We start from the raw sequence: 18,417 nt of genomic DNA, 5'->3' as shown, positions 1-18,417 counted from the left end.
ACAAACACACCGAGTCTGATGTTGACTGACAGTTGAAATGGACAAACACGAAGGTGGCGTCATCTCAAGAGTGTGCTCACCACTTCCAGAGTCGATGCTTTTGCTCATTATCTGCGGAGCGCGACTGCCGCTGCCAAGGATGCTCTCGGAGTTTGGGGCTCCTGAGGGCCCCTGGTATGCAATGTCATCCCAGGCTTCCTGAGATTAAAAAAGATAATTCAATGCTTATTAATATGGGTCATATGCAAACTATAGATTATTTATTAAATATTATTGAACCTATAAAAACATAAAAATATGCAGTAAAAATGAAGTCGCCATGAACAGACATGTAACTCATTCATTGAACATCATTGGTCACTATAATCCTGCCTTATTAGCATTATATAGATAGTTAAATCAATCAATCAATCAATCAATCAATTTTACTGCATTGTCTATGTCCTTATTTATCATCTCAGTTGCTACAAGGCTCAAGGGGGAAAAAGGCCCAGTATGGCATTTAACCTACCCCAGCATAAACAATGTCACATGTGATTTAAGATTGACATAAGTAGCTTTAAACATTGTCTCAAGGAGATACTAATGTTATGGAAGTCATCACCTGTCTGTCTTAATGCACATTATGTGTGGACATTTGGGGATGCAGCACACTTGATTTAAGAATATAATAAAACTATGTTAAAAAGAAAATATTAGTATTGTGTGTTATATATTCTCTTTCTGGTTTGTTAAACATTGTATTGGTGGTCCAATTTATCCTATAAATCCACAGCTACTAACCACAATGGTTCAAATCAAATAACACGTAATATAGAATTGTACAATTTTCCATTGGGGGGGATACTGGCAAAAATAGTGTTTTTTTATTTTAAAAATGGACACTACAAAAACATCATAATCAAGGGAATACTGTATCACAATAGGGGCGTTAAAGGACAACAAAGAACCCTCGCACCACAGATACAAACGAGATACGGATGACGAGCAGCGAAGGATGGAAAAAGGCATATTCTGGTCAAAGGGATGTGAGCTACAGCTGGGACAGGTTCATAAAACACACACACACAGGATACACAAAAATATTCTTTACATCATATACTATAAAGAAGTGTGCTCTGCTCCCCTCACCATATCAAAGAGCTGCGAGAGGTGACTTCACAATGTCAGAGAGTCCCTGGAGTATAATTAGTACCAAACATACATGTTAATATGGCTCTAAATAAGAGCTGTCAATCACTTTGAGCTCATCTGCATGTTGTATGAAGTAGCACACGAGGGTGTGACAGCTGCATGTGCATGATATATGAATCATGCTGTGTGCATCCATCTATCCATACATACCAACTCAGGATTTTGAAGCAGGCAGACAGACAGGCAGTCAGATATCTTAATCCCACAACAATAACTATATCCTATTGTATATATAGGATTGTGGCTCAGCCCTGCCTCCCCCACATCAAAATGAACACAGCAAACACACAAAAGGAGCTTTCTTGCCGTTTGATTGTCATCTGCTCAAACCATTGACTGTCTGGATAAAATAACCAACAAACAGGGATAAACGTGACAGAACTCCAGGCTAATGGGAAAATGATAACAAAACCAGGGAATTCTGATGCGGTTAAGTCATCTTTTCTATGCTGCTCTGTGACTTTATTTACGCAGAACACGTTTAAAAAAAAACCCAGCTAACGATGGTGGTACGATCCCAGCATCCTTTCCCAGGGTATGTTTTACTGATTCCATTTATCACAGGGATTGTGGGAGTTTTATTGTGATAAGGATTAACCAAAAAATTGAAAGGTCTAGACAGATAGAGTGAGCAAAAAAGGGACTGATGCCTTCGGGCGCCAGTGCTGCGTTTGGGAGCTGGCTGCCCAGATGTGACACCAGACTGTCTGCTTCGTGATGACTGTGCAGATACGGACTGAACTTTGAACTGGGTGTGATAGCGTTTGTCTGCAGGCTAAAACACACACATACTAATGGGCGTTTGGCACAGATAAGATGTAAATTCCATGATGGGGAGGTCAATGGCAGTCAAGCCTAAAAAGTGCTTTCAAAAATCTTTACAAGCTGTTGAAATAATCTGTCATGGTTCTGCATCAATAGAGCGGTTCAACAAAGAAACTGCTATTTTCCCCCGTCTGTCAGACCCGATATCCTCACGAGTCCATCCGTCCAGGAATGTCCTTTCAAGCATTAGCTTAACAAAATGGCTTTTGTAGTTGATTCTAATGTTGTGATCATGTTTTCCACCAATGTGTACAAAAGAATAATGGCCCCCCAGTTGTGGGCCAGTTTGCACCAGTGAACTTATATTCTCGTGGTGCGGCACCAATCAGCTCAGTGATTACCGTACTCAGTAAATGAGCCAAATGAGGTGAACTACAATACTCCAGACATGGATACGCATTTACAGTTCATTAAAAAAACTACTGACACATGGTTGTGTAATGGTTGTGTTTGATTAGTAAGAACGGAATCCTTAAATTAGGCTTTCTAATGTAAATGTGCCAATACTGATGTAAGAAATTCTTAAAGTGTCATTGTGGGTCTCAGATGACACATTTACACACAATGGGACTACACATGGGGGGAAAAAATAAAGGTTTAAAGATCCCAAGTGTAAGATTTAACATTTTGTAAAATCTGAAATGGCGTGTGCTTAAAGCTCCATTAAAAGATTTCTTAATACTCAGTTTTATGTTCATCATTCCCTCAGTGGCAAAAAATGTGTTCCATTATTGTAAAATTCAGCTATTTCTTTAAAAAATGTAAGGCTCAATCATTAGTAATGTTTTCCATGTGGGAGTTTTCAGGTGTTCTACATGCACTGGTTTTTGTGTGCAGTACAGAACAAAGGATAAAGACAAGGCAGAAAAAACTCAGGCCAGAACAAGAGGATCAGCGAGCAAACATTATTTAATAGAAGGAAAAGAGCGGAAGAGAGGGCAGCTTCTGAAACCCAAAAAGAGGAGCAGACAGGCATGCAGGAGGCTTCACATTTAATTTATTAAAACAGAAGAGATACAAACAGTTGAGACAGAAGAAAAGCCCAAAAAGGGAAGAGGTAATACAACATTTTATACATGGACAAACACCAAAGAGCAGGTTAAGCGTTCACAAACCAGGTGGTCTGAAGCGAAAATTGCAGAAGAGGAGAAATAAATGTGGCAGAAAGGATGTCATACAAACTAAACTCATTGTTCAAGAGCTGGTGTAACACTGAATCAGTGAGGAAATTAAGCAAAAGTTTTCAGGAAGTTCCCGTATTTACACAATGAGAAGAAAAATAAGGTTCCATCTTATTATCATACATAGATTTACACAGTAAAGCAACATGTTTCAAACGCATGCGGAAATACTCTGTCAGAGTCCCCCAGACAGCCGGAGATGGTGGTGTCTGGTCAGAGCACGGTTGTGTGTGTAGTTGTGTGAATGTGCGTATGTGTCTGCTGCCGTGTGTGCATTTCTGTTCACATCTGTTTGTGTGGGCGTCCTGTGTGAGGGCGAGTCTCCATACATCTGCCCCGCCATCGCTCGGATGTTTTCAGTGTAGCCATCACGCGTGTGGATGCTGTCCAACGTGTGGCTGCGTGTGTGTCTTAACCTTTGACTGCCCGTGTTGCCCTGAGCCTCATGGAACACCTCTCTGTGCATGTTTTGGAGAGTGGCATGATCCTGCATGTGCGCAGGCGCTCGGCTCTGTGTGCTTCCATATCTGTAGCTTTCCCTGTTTATGTTTCCTGCCGTGGGTCTTTTGTAGCCACTGAGGTTTTGACCGTGAGGGGGAAACACAGAGTCGTACCATACAGCTGCTGTATACACATTATTTTGTTGGTCATCACAGTATTGTCTTGGTATAACGCCCCCTATGTAGCAGCCATGCCTCTGGCTTTGGCTAAAATTGTAGTTGTATCTAGGGTTTGTCTCGACTGGCTTCTGCACGTGTGTTGTGTAGCTATGAGGCAGCAGCTCGGATGCTCGCCACCTTTGCATAGGAATAAAAGAGGAAGAGCGCCGGGGCGGAGTTGGCGGCTGCTGCGGCTGCTGAAGGGGATCACCTACTCGTACCTGATTTAAACTCATCGTGGTGCTGGGTTGATTAGCTGTAGAGCCGCTTACAGTTGTGCTGGGTCTGGGATTGGTACTTGCCAGCTGTGAGAAGAAATAAGAGAAGAAGACAAATACCACCAATCAATTAAGGTTGATTTCAAACGTTCCACTGATGGTTGAATATGTAGCCAGATAAAGTTGTTATTCAAAAGCAGCTGAATGAGCGCATCTATGCATTCAAGACAGTGCTACAGCACCTTTTAATGCTGCTGCGGAGGGATAAAATCACAGAATTCAGGTTTCTAAACATGTGAACAGCAGAGCTCCCTAAACATGAAACAGAATTTTATATGTGCTTGACTTTATTTCATAGGTGGAGCTCAGCTGTTACAAGTAAGTACATTCACTGTGAGGCTGAGATGATCACGTTGGGGGGGATTTGACCTGTGGATGAACATTGATGCTCCTGTCAAAACAGCCACTTTGTAAAAATATCTTAATGAATCAGATAGTGTTTAAGACATCAGAATGTATCCGTTCGTCTTTAATCTACGCAAATACACATCGGGCCAAAGTCAAGGCACTGATATGTGTAATGTGTTTGTTTGATGAATTAAGGAATGATTTAACTTTCTGTTTAAACCCCACTAGTATGTTGATTCATCAGAAGGTGCCCTTTCAATAATATTTTTAAATTCTCAAAAGTGATAACAAGCTAAAAATAATTTAGGTTGTGTAAAACGACAAAATGCCGTCCCTCACCCCCCTCTGGGGTGGTGGTAGCTCAGCCTGTTGGGGACTGGGCTGAGAAGTGAAGGGTTCTGGGTTCAAGGCCCCCTTGAGCAAGGTACCAAACACACAACTGCTCACATAGGGCCCTGCAATGAGCTGGCGACTCATTCAGGAGTTTACCCTGCCTGCACCCATATGCAGCTGGGATAGGCTCCAGCACCCTCCCCATGACCCCGAAAGGGATAAAGCGGTCAAGAAAGCCAATTGAAAATGACAAAATAGATGTTGAGGTTTTACAGTAGCAACCATTTTGCAAGAACTCAATAATGCCTGAAACAGTGGATAGTTTTAACCAACCAACAATAAAAAGACACAGCGGAGCACATAATAGGTCCTCCTATACCTGTCGGGGTGCTCGGAGCACAACGAGCTGGATAGTGCCCCGGGAGTTTCCCTCCGAGGACATCGAGTGCCTCAGTGTCTCCATGGCGGCGTGATTGGATCGTCCCAGGAGAGATTCGCCATTGATGGCTAACAGCTGGTCATTCACGCTCAAACGGCCATCCTGAAGAGACATGGTGAAAAGTCTTAGCGAAGAAAATAACATCAACTGGCTTATCTAATGGCGTGCATCATACACACAACACTTGGACAGCAATGAAATGATAAACTGCCCGATGAGTAAAAATCTAAAAGTGTCCTCCAGGCTAAGTAGAGGGTCCAGCTGGCCTCTTCAAAAGCTAGCATCTGTGCATTTCATGGGGGTGATTCAGTTTACATGGTGTAATCAGCAACACCGACAGTGATGTCTACTGTATAATGATGTACACGGTTTCAGAGAAAAATGTTAGACAAGATGTTCTTTCAAAAATGTCACTTTAAATGGGGGGGGAAACAGAGCCGTCTTGTTAATCATTCCTGATAAATGCTGAAAAGGGAATTTAAAATTAAAGAGAAACTGAACAGATGAAGCAAAAGAGATTCAACTTGAAAGTAATTACTGTAATTTGGAATCAGTTAATGCTTGTTGAAAGAAGAAATTACTCAGAGTTAAAAACATGAACCTGTCTCAGTTATTTAGCACCAAATGTGTTGCAGAGTACAGTTTTATTCATAAAGTTAGGGAAATTAAAAGGTAAATGTTTGCTAGGAATGAAATGTTGTTTTTCTCCTACAAGGTGAGATCATTCCAGTTTTATCTTATAACCTGGAGAACTTATTTGTTAATGTCACCTATGATATTGTTTAAAAAAATAAAATGCTGGAGTGGAAAGAACAAGAGCAAAAATAAATAAATTCAATCCTAGTTAGGTTTTAAAAGGAAAGCAATTGGAGAAAATGGGAGAGATGTAAGATGCAAATATCAGAGTGAGAGAAGAAAAAAATAGGATGGGGAGAGAAAATTGTAGCGTTAGCAATCTACTAAGAATGGGTGAGCCATGATAAATACATAGAGCAGCTAATGGAATAGACTCTGTGGGCACTAAATCACTTCTAAGTGTTTTAAATAGCAGCCTCTCATTGAGAGGCAACACAGAATAGTGCCCTGGAGAGAGGGAGGAAAGGAGGGAGTGGATGGATGAGTAAGAATGCAAGAGATACAGAAAGGGGGATAACATAGGGCTGGAAATAAAGAGGGTAGAAATAAAAACAGGAGGAAGAGGAGAGATGGACTAAAGACTCTTTTGTATGTGTGGAGTCGTGATCTGTCCATTATGGTCAGCCGTGACCTTTGACTTCAACTCATTAACAAGGGACTAGCAGAGTTGACCCCCACACACATCGACGCCCACACCCCCCGCACGTGCAAAATGGGATCTCATCAAAATTTTACATCAGCTTTGTCTGATATTTCCGATAAATAACTGCAGCTGCAGCCGACGACATGTAATTTTAATTTGTTTTTGTCGCGAACTCTTTGAAATGATGGCACGACAAGATCAGACAGGAAGTCAAAGAACACTTTTGGTGTGTAATTGAGGCCCCAGGCCTAGACGGCAGTGAACACTTTTAATGAAAATAGGTTAGATCTCTCCACGACTCTTCCACATCTCCTCCTTTTTATCGCCTGCTGTGTGATTGTGTGTGTGGCTGTGTGTGAGAGAGACTCCTGGGATGCCCCTCTCTGCACTGGCCTGGCACTGACAGGTCTCATCAGGCCCTTTAGCTGCTTTTCATTAGCATGCACCAACATTGCCGTCCTCTCATGTTCTGCGTTCCTGCTGAGCGTCACCACTCCCCAATTTTCTGTTTTTCCTCTTCTTATTACACTTATCTCCATCTCTCTTTTGTTCAACACTGTTCATTTCTTCCAGCATTGATCCCCTGCTACCATCCCTCAAATTTCTGTCTTCCTCTTTTGTGGTATCTTGTCCCAGAAACCTGTTTCTGGGATCTTGCTGAGAGCGCTATCGCGTCGGCAGCTGTTGAGAACCTGCTTCTGAAGGCACTTCGGGGAGCTGCCACATGGCCGCCTTGATTCCAAAGCAGTCGTTTATTCGCCACGCCGCACTCTTTCGGTGCAGTTGGAAGACTTGTGGCATCTGAGGAGGGCCTAACACGGAGGCCAAAGTGCTGAAATGGGACGTTTCACTTTCCAGGATGCACTCCCAACTGGAAGCTGGTAACTGAGTGATAAAGATAAGATGCTTAGAGTGCTGATGTGATGTGGCCGCAACCCTGAGGGTCAATGGGAGTCAAAGGTCGAGGGGAGCCATGAACAGAAAAGGAAGACGCAAAAAAGAGAGGAGGAAGCAAAACAGACAGATGTGGAAAGAGTGCGGACAGCCTAAATGTGCTGGAAAAGTTACAAAACAAAAAGATGAGTGGGAAAAAAAGGAAACTACAAAACACAAGCATTGAAAAGATGAAGTCAAACTGGGTTTAATTATTTCGAATGTGATGCTATTCAAACTCACAAGATGGAAAGAAAAACCAGATATCACCTTATAAGCAGCTCCTCCATGGATGATAGACTTGATAAAGATGCCCAAGTCTTCCCCGGTCTCTCTAGACTTGTTGCCTTTTAAGCTGACTCCCAGGCCTGCTGAGCCCGTCTCATTGAGGGGGATCTCGTACATCAACTGTTCTCTGCCGTCTTCCAACACCAAACTCCTGGCTTCTTCACCTTTCTGGAAAACAGAATATACTAAACATTTCAAGAACTTTAGGATATTCCTCGAAATCTTGCTTCAAACACTCGTAGACAGGAAAAGCTTCCTAATGTGCACTTGCCTAATACCTGTTTTACATAATAACAGTATGATCGCTGTAGGGGCACCATGTCTAATGCACTGACTGATAATACATGCTCCGACACCACTGTGATTACACTCAACACCAAAAACCAGAGAGAGAAAGGAGGGAAAAATGGATTAGAGTCAGATGGAAGAAGAAAAAAGATGAAGAGAGGAGCAGGTGTTTTGCACTGGAAAGAGATGATGGTGTTGTGGGGAAAAAGAAGCAGCTGTAGAGAAGTTATTCCATTTGGAGATGAAAGGTGCCGTCAGAGAGGGAGTCATTTCTAAAGGAAACATAATAACCTTTTCATACCTCCTCCTCGAGTGCTGTGGGGAAGGGCAAGGAAGGAGGGGGAGCACAGAGTAGCATTTAAAAATAATAACCATTCCCCAGGTACATCTGTGTGATGACGTCCTCCTTCCTGCCCTTTGTTTACCTGTTGGAGGTGGGAGGAGCTTAGTGGAGTTAGCCATGAACCACTGGGCTGAGCTGGGCCGATGCGGTGCACCTGGGCCGATGCGGTGCACCTGGGCCCTGTGGTGCACCTGGACCTGGGCCCTGTGTGCCAGGGTCGATTTAACTTCCGTTCACTTCACTCATGTACTTAATATGATACTCACACACAGCCACATATGCACCACCCCACCACACTGTTGTGCTGTTGTTAATTTTGGTTAATCTATGAGTTATTTCTTCCACGATATATGTTCAGTTCCACTCCTATTGTGGTTGTGTCTCCTTTCTTGTTGCATCTGGGGGGTCTAGTTGTGATACCTGGGGCCTGTTTCAGAACGCAGGTTTAGTGAAAACCCCAAGTAAGTCAATACTAAGATGAAGGAAACTAGGGGTTTAACTAGGGGGGCAAATCATGTTGTCTTAATTCCACTGATAAGGCTAATTGACTCCAAGTTGATTGGACTCAAGCTCATACAGCTCATAGCTGGACAACCTAGGCTTCAGGTTTTGAAAAAAAGGGGGCGATTAGAGACAAAACGGAAAAGAAAAATGTCTGTGATTAGAGGATGGGCAAAAAAAGATTAAATCAAGGTGACAAGTGTGGTTATCTGCTGCAACATGAGCTACAGAGAAGTGCTTGCAGAATATAGGATGCTGTAGGTGTCTGTGTTTTCAACCATCTTATTGACCAATTTCCTCTCTCAACATTAAATTAAAAACGATCACAGCAACATTGCTGCAGTTTACATCGCTGTTTTTATATTTATGTCAGAATCAACATCAGATTTACGAGGACTGGCTTCAGGAGTTTGCCCTCAAGCTTGCCATGATCCTTTAGCCATCTGTAGGACACATTTGCTGCTTAATTAAAACAACAACCTGCTAAATTCCAAAAGATTAAAGATTAAATTAACACTTTACTTAAACTCCATATAATACATCTCTTATAGGGAGGTCATAAAAATACCAATCAATAGAAACAAAAACTTCTTGTCATGATGTTTTAGTTCATATAGCGAAGGTCATTTAATTTATATTCAGCCTCTACAAATATATCAGTTGGATTTAATACAGATGCCCATGGATTTAGATGGACAACTCAGATTTATCTGTTTATTTCTGGCACTTTGCACCCTGATGTGCTGTACTGTGTGGGTCGACTTAGAGTTCACCAGGAAATCTGTCAAATTTATATAAAATGCTAACAATCTGACATTTCTGCCTGATATTCTTTTTCTATTACTTCAAATAAGATCCAAGCATCTGTGATGACCCGATACTGGCTCTACTTAAAAAAGCTCTTATTCATAGCCTTGATATGATAATAATGAGCTAAAACAAGCTAAACACTTCCGTCTAAAGCCAAGGATTCTATTTTCTATTTTAGTATAATACACAACTTTCAGCAGGGGCTTATTTTTATCAACAAGGCATATCAGACTGCAGAAAACCAGAGGAATTACAAAGACAATCTACTACTTCCTGCTCAAGAGACACTTGAGAAGACTCAGATGTCAACCTGGGAGGTTTTAAATACCTCTGATCTCCCTGCAACAACACAGGAGGTGAAAACGGTCACGTCTCTGAGCAAAGCTGTCTTAAGGGTGCAAACAAGAAAAGATATTGCAAAGTTATGAAAAATAAGCAGTTACACAAGTAGAATGTCTTTATCTGCTGGGTCTCAAAGTTTTAAACGGATTTAGGCAACCACCTGGATCTCAGTGGTGGGCCAAACACAAGCACACGCTCTTATGCCCTTTCCTTGGGGGCAGATTGCATCCCATGGGTTATGGAGACCCCTTGGCTCCACTCTGTGACCCCTAGTCCCTCCCGTCACTGGCCATCAGCCATAGGTCTTTAACAGGCTTTTAGCTGGGAGAAAGACCACCCTCTTCAAGATTCAAATGACGAGACAAAGGAAAAGCTTTTTCTTACCCCAGGGCGGGTGACGGGAGGGGTACACAGCGATTACACACAGAGCCTTTTGTCGCTGAGGATATCTAAATGGGGGGTTTCAAAGCAGTGGGATTAGTGGTGAGAGCGACATTCAATTAAGATGAGATCTCGCCACGCTTGCTGCTGACGATGGAGCTGCCAATTAATCGCCTTAATGTCTGCCTCTTTGCAGCTTTGCACCTTTACCTCAAAACCCAAAGAAAGCAAAGGGAAATGACTGATAGGCAGATAAATTCCGGCATGTTCATTGGGGAGGATGGATCATGTAAAGCAGAAGAGACTTAAAACAAAATCCTGAAAGAAACAGAGAAAAGTTTAGGAGTTAGAGGGTAGAAAAGCTCCAGAGATTTACAGTCATTGTGGAGGCCAGGGCCACACCCAGCCAATGTGGGCCTTAGCAAGATGTTCTAGTTATTCTGCAAAGCAGGGGTGACTTTAAAATTTCCTGTTCAAGTCGGGTGGTTTCTACTTAAAATTTAACAACATAACCACCTTCAAGTGAAGCAAGAGCGTCTCCCCATTTTATTTTTTCCCTCGTTGATTCTTCAGACTCGTGCCGTCTCTTGGATGCCTTATCTACCACCTCTGCAGTTTCTATAAATCGACACTAGCCCAATCGGCTGGTCGCTTCTTTTCCCCCCAAATCGGTAAGCCTGGGTTGACTCAGACTGCCCGCCTGAATATCTAGCATGTTAAATATCCTGTCCGGAAAAATAGGTCCAGCCAAAGGGAGCAGACCCAGTGGCTGCTAGTGCGCGCTGGTGTCAGAGCTCCTTTATCAAAGGCAGCGAGTGTCAACTTGTGTCCCAATATGTTCCCCGATTCCAGTTTGTTTCTAATGTACATTAGTTGTAAATTATTGAAACAATATTTTGATCTCCATCGCCTACTGATGGAGGAGCATATAGATGTTGACAATCATTGTGATGGTGTTTGTGGGGTCAGATTACAGCTTTTGTTACCTTTACCTTTAATCTTAATGGTGCTCATCATGTCATTGCACAGGGGTGTGCACACATTTTGCAATTTACTTTTGCATATTGCTCAAAACGGGGCTCCTCCGCAAACGCGGGGGCCTATTCTGTGGTTTTTAATATACTTATTTCATTTTCAGACACATCAAAAAGCATCACAATTTTTGGGAAATCTTTCTACAACATCAAAGCTTTGCTTTTGCATTAATCCTTAAAAACAACAAAATCCTGGAGGGACAGCTACAGGACAGCAAAGACACTTTCACCATGGCAACCCTCTTTTCCTGTGAACTGGCCTAAGCTTGCTGTTAACGAGGGTCAACCATGTGCAAAGTGACCTCTCCATCCTGTTAGCAAACTCGTAACTCTGCTACACACATAGATTCTCACACAAACTCACAAATCATCCTCCTGCTGAAAAACACACAGAAAAGAAAAACTCACAAATCGGACAGTTGTGAACTCCGTCCTGGAGCAAAATGGGAAGCCTGTGATACGAGAGTGTTGTGTGCATTGCTGATGCAGAGTCGCTGGCTGCAATTAATAAAACTGTGATCGAAGTTATCACTTTTTAATGACTTTTAAATGACTGAAACTGTGAGCGCAGAGAAGATGTGGTTGAGAATCATCCTCCTTTTGTATCTTAATTATGCTTATTCACATGCAGTATTTTATTTAATTAGGAGGGTTGTCAAACTCAACGCGTTAACGTGGATTAATCCATCATCACGATTAGTCTGATTAAAGATCGCAATGCTATTAACTCATCTGCAGCGGAGAAGGACTCTGAACATCTCTGGTAACACATTTCAAGCAATTTGTCCAAGTAGAGTTATGGTCATGCATGTGCAAATAGGTTTTTGATCCTGTGGTGACGCGTGAAGCAACCCTTAAAGATGGAAGACACCAAACTGCACAACGGTCCTCTCGATGTACAAATAAAAATGTAACGCGGTTGATATAGATTAAAAATGAATTATATTTAATCATGATTCATTAAAACCAACCCATGGAAACCTTGTGATTATGCTGGTTAAAATTTGGGCTTTTTAAACAGCGCTGGTTATTATGCTTCCAACTGAAAGAGACGTCCCTCCCAGTGGTGCCAAGTGCTTTCACAGTATTGTTTGCTGCTCATGCGGAAATGAGCCAAACAGCAACTCTTCTAGAGAACAGAAAACGAGCCTTTAAACCAGATGATCTGTTGTGTTAGTGTCTGTTAACTAAAACAAGGAAACCTTGATGACACTCTAATCGTCCACTTTAAGAAGTGCTGTGTGAAACGATCAAGCTCGGTAGGTAATACTGTGGGAGTGGGGCTGTTGGTCCTTCCACCACTTCTGAGTGCACCGCGTTATCTCGTTGTTCACAACTCTAGCCTGTAAAGACAGAGACAGCTCCTGCTTTCATGTTCAGTTAATAAGCTTTGAATTCACTCCATGTGAGGGCTTTGATATCATATAATTCATGAATTAAGGAAGGTCTACACATAGGAATCAGACACAGACACTCTAAAGAACCTCTCCGTGTGGGAGTGTGTGTGCCTGTGCGAGTATGAAAAAGAGAGCTTAAAGGACATCAAACTGTCTTTGAGGAGGACTTTGCAGGAGATAAGGACCAGAATTCAGAGGGCATTGACTTTGACTGCTTTAACCACCTCCATACTGAGAACAGTTTAGACTCTGTCTCTCTATGTCTCCCTCTCCCTGCCTCGCTACACCTCTAATACACAAATACTCATGTTGGATAAAAACTACGCAGCCTCTTCAAAGTAAAGCTGTTATGTCAACAGAGCTGGGCCATGAATGAGGGCAAACTATTTTGAGCTGCGCTAACTTGGCTGTTTAAAGACTGTGTGATGTGTCCCTCTGGATGAAGGCGTTTTTGAAAGCATTCAGAAATTAGCGTCCACGAAGTCTGTGCCTGTGCATGCTGGGTAATAATATGTCCCACACGTCTTTTTTGACAACTCTTTGAAGAAGCGTAAAGGGAATCAGATTTGAATAACCACCAAGGACAGAGAGGAGAGAACAGAAGGGGTAAGAATGTCTGTTGGGGGACCTACATGGGGACACCTGATTGTGTGAATAGACATACATTTTAAACATGCAGTAAATATAGAGAAAGCTGTGTTTAAGGTTCACTTAAACAATGCCGGTTTTACAGCTGACCTCTAACCCCATCAGCTACGGTGGGTAGCGGTTAGTTAACACCCGCAGTGTGTCAACACTCCAGGGACACGCTCCCATGTTTTGTTTGGCATGTGTGTGCGACTTCCTAAAGCATTGCTGTGTCAACAAGTCAAAAAGGGACAGGAAGGATGGAGTGTGCCCCGACTGTGTTGATCCGTGATGCACGGGCACAAAAGAGGTCTCCTCCTTTGAGAGGTAAAAAGGAAAAGCAACAAAATGTAAAGGAAACATTAAAAAAGAAGACAATGAGGAAAAGGAAAAGACAGACTGTCACCGGAGCAGAGCGGTGTGCCAAATCAGCACAAACGAATAAAGGACACCACTATTTCAAAGTGAGGCAAGGCAGCCTTGTTGATGGCATTGGTATTTGTATTTGTCCAGTCACACTCTCTTACCAGCTCCCGGGGCAGAAAAAGATCCTCCTGCCGTGCCACCACCATGTACACACACTCTCCCTGCTTGGTGCTGCGCAGCATGGCCACCAGCTCCTCCTGGCTGCGACCCGTCATGTCTACTCCATTCACCTACACACAAGAAAAAGGGAGGTCACTTTGAGGTTCCTTCTGCACAAGGTGTACACATTTGGACGCTTATCACACACATATATGTATTTTTTTCTTCTTCATGAACTTTTAATGATCTGGTTCCACCAACAGAGATATTGCAGAGGGTCTAAAATACCTCCAAGATGCGGTCTCCAGGCTGGAGCCGGCCATCTTTAACTGCTGCTCCACGTTGGAGAATGTTCTTTACAAGAATGGGACCAGGCCCATGGACTGAAGAGTCTCGGGTAACCACAGTGAAGCCTAGACCTTCTGCACCTGTAGAGACATTTAAAAATGCCTGTGTCAAAGTGTATGTTAGATTAGATATTAGATAACATCAGGCTTTGCCTCTCTTCCTCCTGTTTTGTTGCTCTCTCCCTGTTGTGTAGGTATCTTTGTCCACATTAAAGGTGCACCGTGTGATTTTGCACGAGGTCACTTCTGTTGAGTTTTGAGGTAAATACGAAAGGAATTAGAGCGAGCTAATGTTTTTGTAACATTCAAAAAGGAAAGCATCTGTGCTATGCTAAGGTCAGTAAGATGGTCAAGCTAACTCCAACTTTTCAGTGCGTAACTTTGACCCCCCCACCCCTCCCTCAACCATCTATCTGGCTATTAGCTGGAACACAGTTTGTTGTGTTTTGGTGAACTACCTGTCGCCCTTTTGGTTTTTGGAGGTTTACGACCCCCCAGTTGTTCCAAGAGACTGGGCTATTTCAGTGTATAGAGGACAGACAGCTAGTGGATCAAGGGGAGATGCCAAAGATTTGACAAAAAATATAATCCCGCTGAAACTCAGATCACAAAGTGCACCTTTAACTACTGTTTCGGTCTTTCTCTGGGGAAAGGGATGTTGGCTGGCTCATCCGCTGAATCTGGGAGATGGCTCCTCTAGTCGGATTAGACAGACTGCTTTTAATTTCACGTGTGAGCGGGCTGAACGGTGGCTGATGGAGGGAGGTGGATAGAGAAGATGGGAGGAAGGTAGGGGAGACAGATATTATTCCTGACGGTAGCTTTCCTCCTTGGGGATGATTTCCACAAGATTGTCCTTGTGGGTGTTAACCTCTCTGTGTATACACGTAGAAGTGCGCGTTTCTGAAGCCAAGCGTGCGCGCGCACACGCATTATTGCCTCGACTCTCTCACCCTTTCTGAGCCTCACAAGCCCCAAGCCATGAGTGAAATGCGCCATGCTCTATGTCTTCTTCAGAGTCGTGTGTACACAGGGAGAGAAAAGCCAGCACGGCATACTAAAGGCAGTGAGCGATGCTATCTGGTCTCCAAGCTAAGCCTCTGTCTGACCTACATTAGCGCACCTAAACCTCCCTGCTTTTCAATCACCGAGAAAAAGAGGCTGTTGCCAAGGGAGAGGGTGTTTGAGACCCCATAATATCCTCTATTCTGATCTTGCATCAAGTGAAAGGGATAGAGGGAGACAGAAAATCAGACAGAAAAAGGATGGTGGGTGATGGGAAAAGAAAGAAAGTAACGATAAAGCAGCACTGAATAGAGCTTTGAGCTGGAGCTGCAAACTGTGCAGCCCAATTTTTTCTCGCTTTTCATCTGGGTATCTTCTCGCCTTTCGGTGTGAGTCTGTGTGCCCAATAACGTCGATCCTTTCAATGTGCCATAACACGACAGGTTGTTGGAAGGGAACCTATTCACAGTGCCACAAACCTATTCCACTGTTAACAACACCTCAGCACTGATGTCTTTTAGAAGGATATGAGATAAGGATGCTGGGAGGCCCCACTAACCTACTGTGGCCTAAAATATATACATAAAACAGCTGAAAACAAATTCACAGTGTAAGGTTATTTGCCGTTTGACCTAAAATAAATGTCAGTTGTCCTGTCTGAAGACTTGTATTAGCGTTGTTAAACTTGAAAGCACTAAGAACAATAATCACAACAGCAATGAATATAACAATAATACTGTATAATAATTTGTGTGTGTAAACATTGGGTTGTTTTATATTATAGTGGGTTAAAGCAGCGTGAATATCTTCAACTTCTTCAAGAAGCCAGAGTACCAAATAAATAACAGTGATAGAAAATGTCTTTCCTGCAGTTACCTTTCTTTAGATCGATTTTTATTCTCTTTCCTCCCCTTTTGGTGGTAAGGTTTGGTAAGCCAGGTGTAATGGGGCTCCTTGTGGCCAGGGGGCTCTGGCTACGAGCTTTGGGTGTTGGGGAGGCACGTGTTGTTGATTCTGGTGCAGTTTGGGAAACCCTCTCCTGTGAGTCCTGTCCAGACTGGAGTGCTGGTGGAAGGCTCGTTGATTCTGGCTCTGGGGTCTTGGAACGCATGTCTGGTTGCCTCACTTCCAGCTTGGTGTGGAGTTTATCTCCTTTGGGTTCTGGCTGAAGATTTGCTTTAACGCGAAGAGACATTGGACTCTTTGTTTTGGCAGAGAGATCCCTGCCATCGCCAGTAAAAAGTTGCCCGATCAAACTTTTCTCATACGGTGTCTTGTTGGGCACAGAGAGAACCTCCAAATGCACAGATGGAGTGGCCATCGCCTGGCGAAACACGTCCTGTGACCTAGGGCACGAAAAATCAGCAGATTTAGTAAAAATGACATTTAAATAAGGTTCAAACGTACAGTCTCCGGCCTGAATTCAATTGCTTTGTGAAATTATGAAACTCTAAAAAAGCAAAGGGGCTGGGAATGTTGAGCAGAATGCAAATGGAGGACAGTTGGGAGGCACTGAACTAGAATTTATTATCAGCTGTATTTTACTTTGGACTGAACACAGGCCACAGCTCGTCCAGCTGGTCTGGGAATTCAGTCCAGATCAGATGGGGAGATGTTGCAAAGGACTCCTATTACAGCACTAATAGTCGACTATCAGTGAACATGAACACAACACTGCTAACGGTTCAGTTAAATGGTTGTATTCTAGTTCAACACACAAAGTACACCCCATCTCAAAATCAATCAATCTTTATTTATATAGCGTCTTTTGCAATCAAAATTGTCTCTAGGCGCTTTCCAGAATCCCAGGGCCTAACCCCAGACAAGCAACAGTGGCAAGGAAAAACTCCCCTTTAACAGGAAGAAACCTTGAGCAGGACCAGGCTCATGTAGGGGGACCCTCCTGCTGATGGAAGGGGGGGGGGGGGAAGAGGAGAGGAGAGGAGAGGAGAGGAGAGGAGAGGAGAGGAGAGGAGAGGAGAGGAGAGGAGAGGGGAGGGGAGGGGAGGGGAGGGGAGGGGAGGAGAGAGGAAACCATGACCCAGTGGGGTGACAGAGGCCTGTCAGGTGATCATGTTTCTGGACCCCGGCAGCCTCGGCCTATAGCAGCACAGCTAAGATGTGACCTAATGATTAGACGACCCCCTAAGTATGATAATTTGTCTTTCTATGATAGTAACTGGAACTACTGAATGGCAAGTACAAACTGTAAAACTGAAATCTGAACCAAAGAAAGACTTGTGAAGAACATTGTTTTGTAGATTCGATTATCAAAGATTAAAATTTCGAAGGCCTGGTAGGATCAACGTGAGGGATGTTGCAAATACAAAAATTGAGAAAGTAGCTATTGAGCTTAAAAAGATGTTCTCAGTCACCTTTTGAGGTGTTATTTGGTTGGATTGAAAATGTATTAACAATTATGTATGGGTCATAATTTTCTATATTTAATTTTGGACATGCCCATTACAGTGGTTGTTTGTCTTGTACGCATCATGTAGCCAAACCAAGCATACTCACTGTGCAAAGGTTTTGTCCTGCAGTGGGATATCATTGATTTGGACAATACACTCATCCTCCTGGAAGAGCTTCTGTTTCTTGGCAAGGCTGTCTTCTTCGATCCCTTTAATGTGAAGGCCCAGAGTCCTTGCAACACACGCACAATGAAAAGAAGATATGAATTTATAGAGGTAAACACATTTATGGTTATGTGCCAGTGGCCGACTTTGTTACGCAGTTTTGTGAGTCAACATTGCCATCTGCTTCAGTATGGGGCGGAGTCTGATTATAATGGGGATGCTGAGAATATTGCCTGCGTTTTCTACATTTGTGTGCCTCCTTACCGTCCACTGAGAGAGGAACAATAGGGAACCACGTGGATACCCAGGGGCCCCCACTCTCCTGGAAACTTCACTGTCCTTGTCAGGGTCCTGACAATAACAAAAACAATATTAGTTCCTTATTCAGATGCAGATGCTACAATTGAGGATCATATAAATAAACAGTCCCAAACACCTCATCTGTGTAAAAGCACTTCAAACATTTGCTTGTTGCTCCCGGCCA

The 18,417-nt window shown here is 43.1% G+C and overlaps 1 protein-coding gene across 3 annotated transcripts in view; it reads right to left on the bottom strand.

Moving 5' to 3' along the window:
- pard3ba (par-3 family cell polarity regulator beta a) overlaps positions 1-18,417 on the bottom strand; it is a 120,047-nt gene that overhangs the window by 63,754 nt on the left and 37,876 nt on the right. For all 3 annotated transcript variants that reach the window (XM_057027355.1, XM_057027356.1, XM_057027357.1), the window contains exons 6-14: positions 18,198-18,284; positions 17,875-18,000; positions 16,234-16,703; positions 14,294-14,433; positions 14,008-14,136; positions 7,740-7,925; positions 5,198-5,359; positions 4,081-4,164; positions 81-198 (exon numbers count right to left, since the gene is read on the bottom strand). In XM_057027355.1, coding sequence (XP_056883335.1) covers positions 81-198; positions 4,081-4,164; positions 5,198-5,359; positions 7,740-7,925; positions 14,008-14,136; positions 14,294-14,433; positions 16,234-16,703; positions 17,875-18,000; positions 18,198-18,284 — 1,502 coding nt within the window. The remainder of the gene's footprint in view (positions 1-80; positions 199-4,080; positions 4,165-5,197; positions 5,360-7,739; positions 7,926-14,007; positions 14,137-14,293; positions 14,434-16,233; positions 16,704-17,874; positions 18,001-18,197; positions 18,285-18,417) is intronic.

The sequence above is a fragment of the Takifugu flavidus genome, chromosome 3 (genome assembly GCF_003711565.1).
Source record: "Takifugu flavidus isolate HTHZ2018 chromosome 3, ASM371156v2, whole genome shotgun sequence".
Taxonomy (NCBI): Eukaryota; Metazoa; Chordata; class Actinopteri; order Tetraodontiformes; family Tetraodontidae; genus Takifugu; species Takifugu flavidus.
This window is presented reverse-complemented; position numbering and strand designations above follow the sequence as displayed.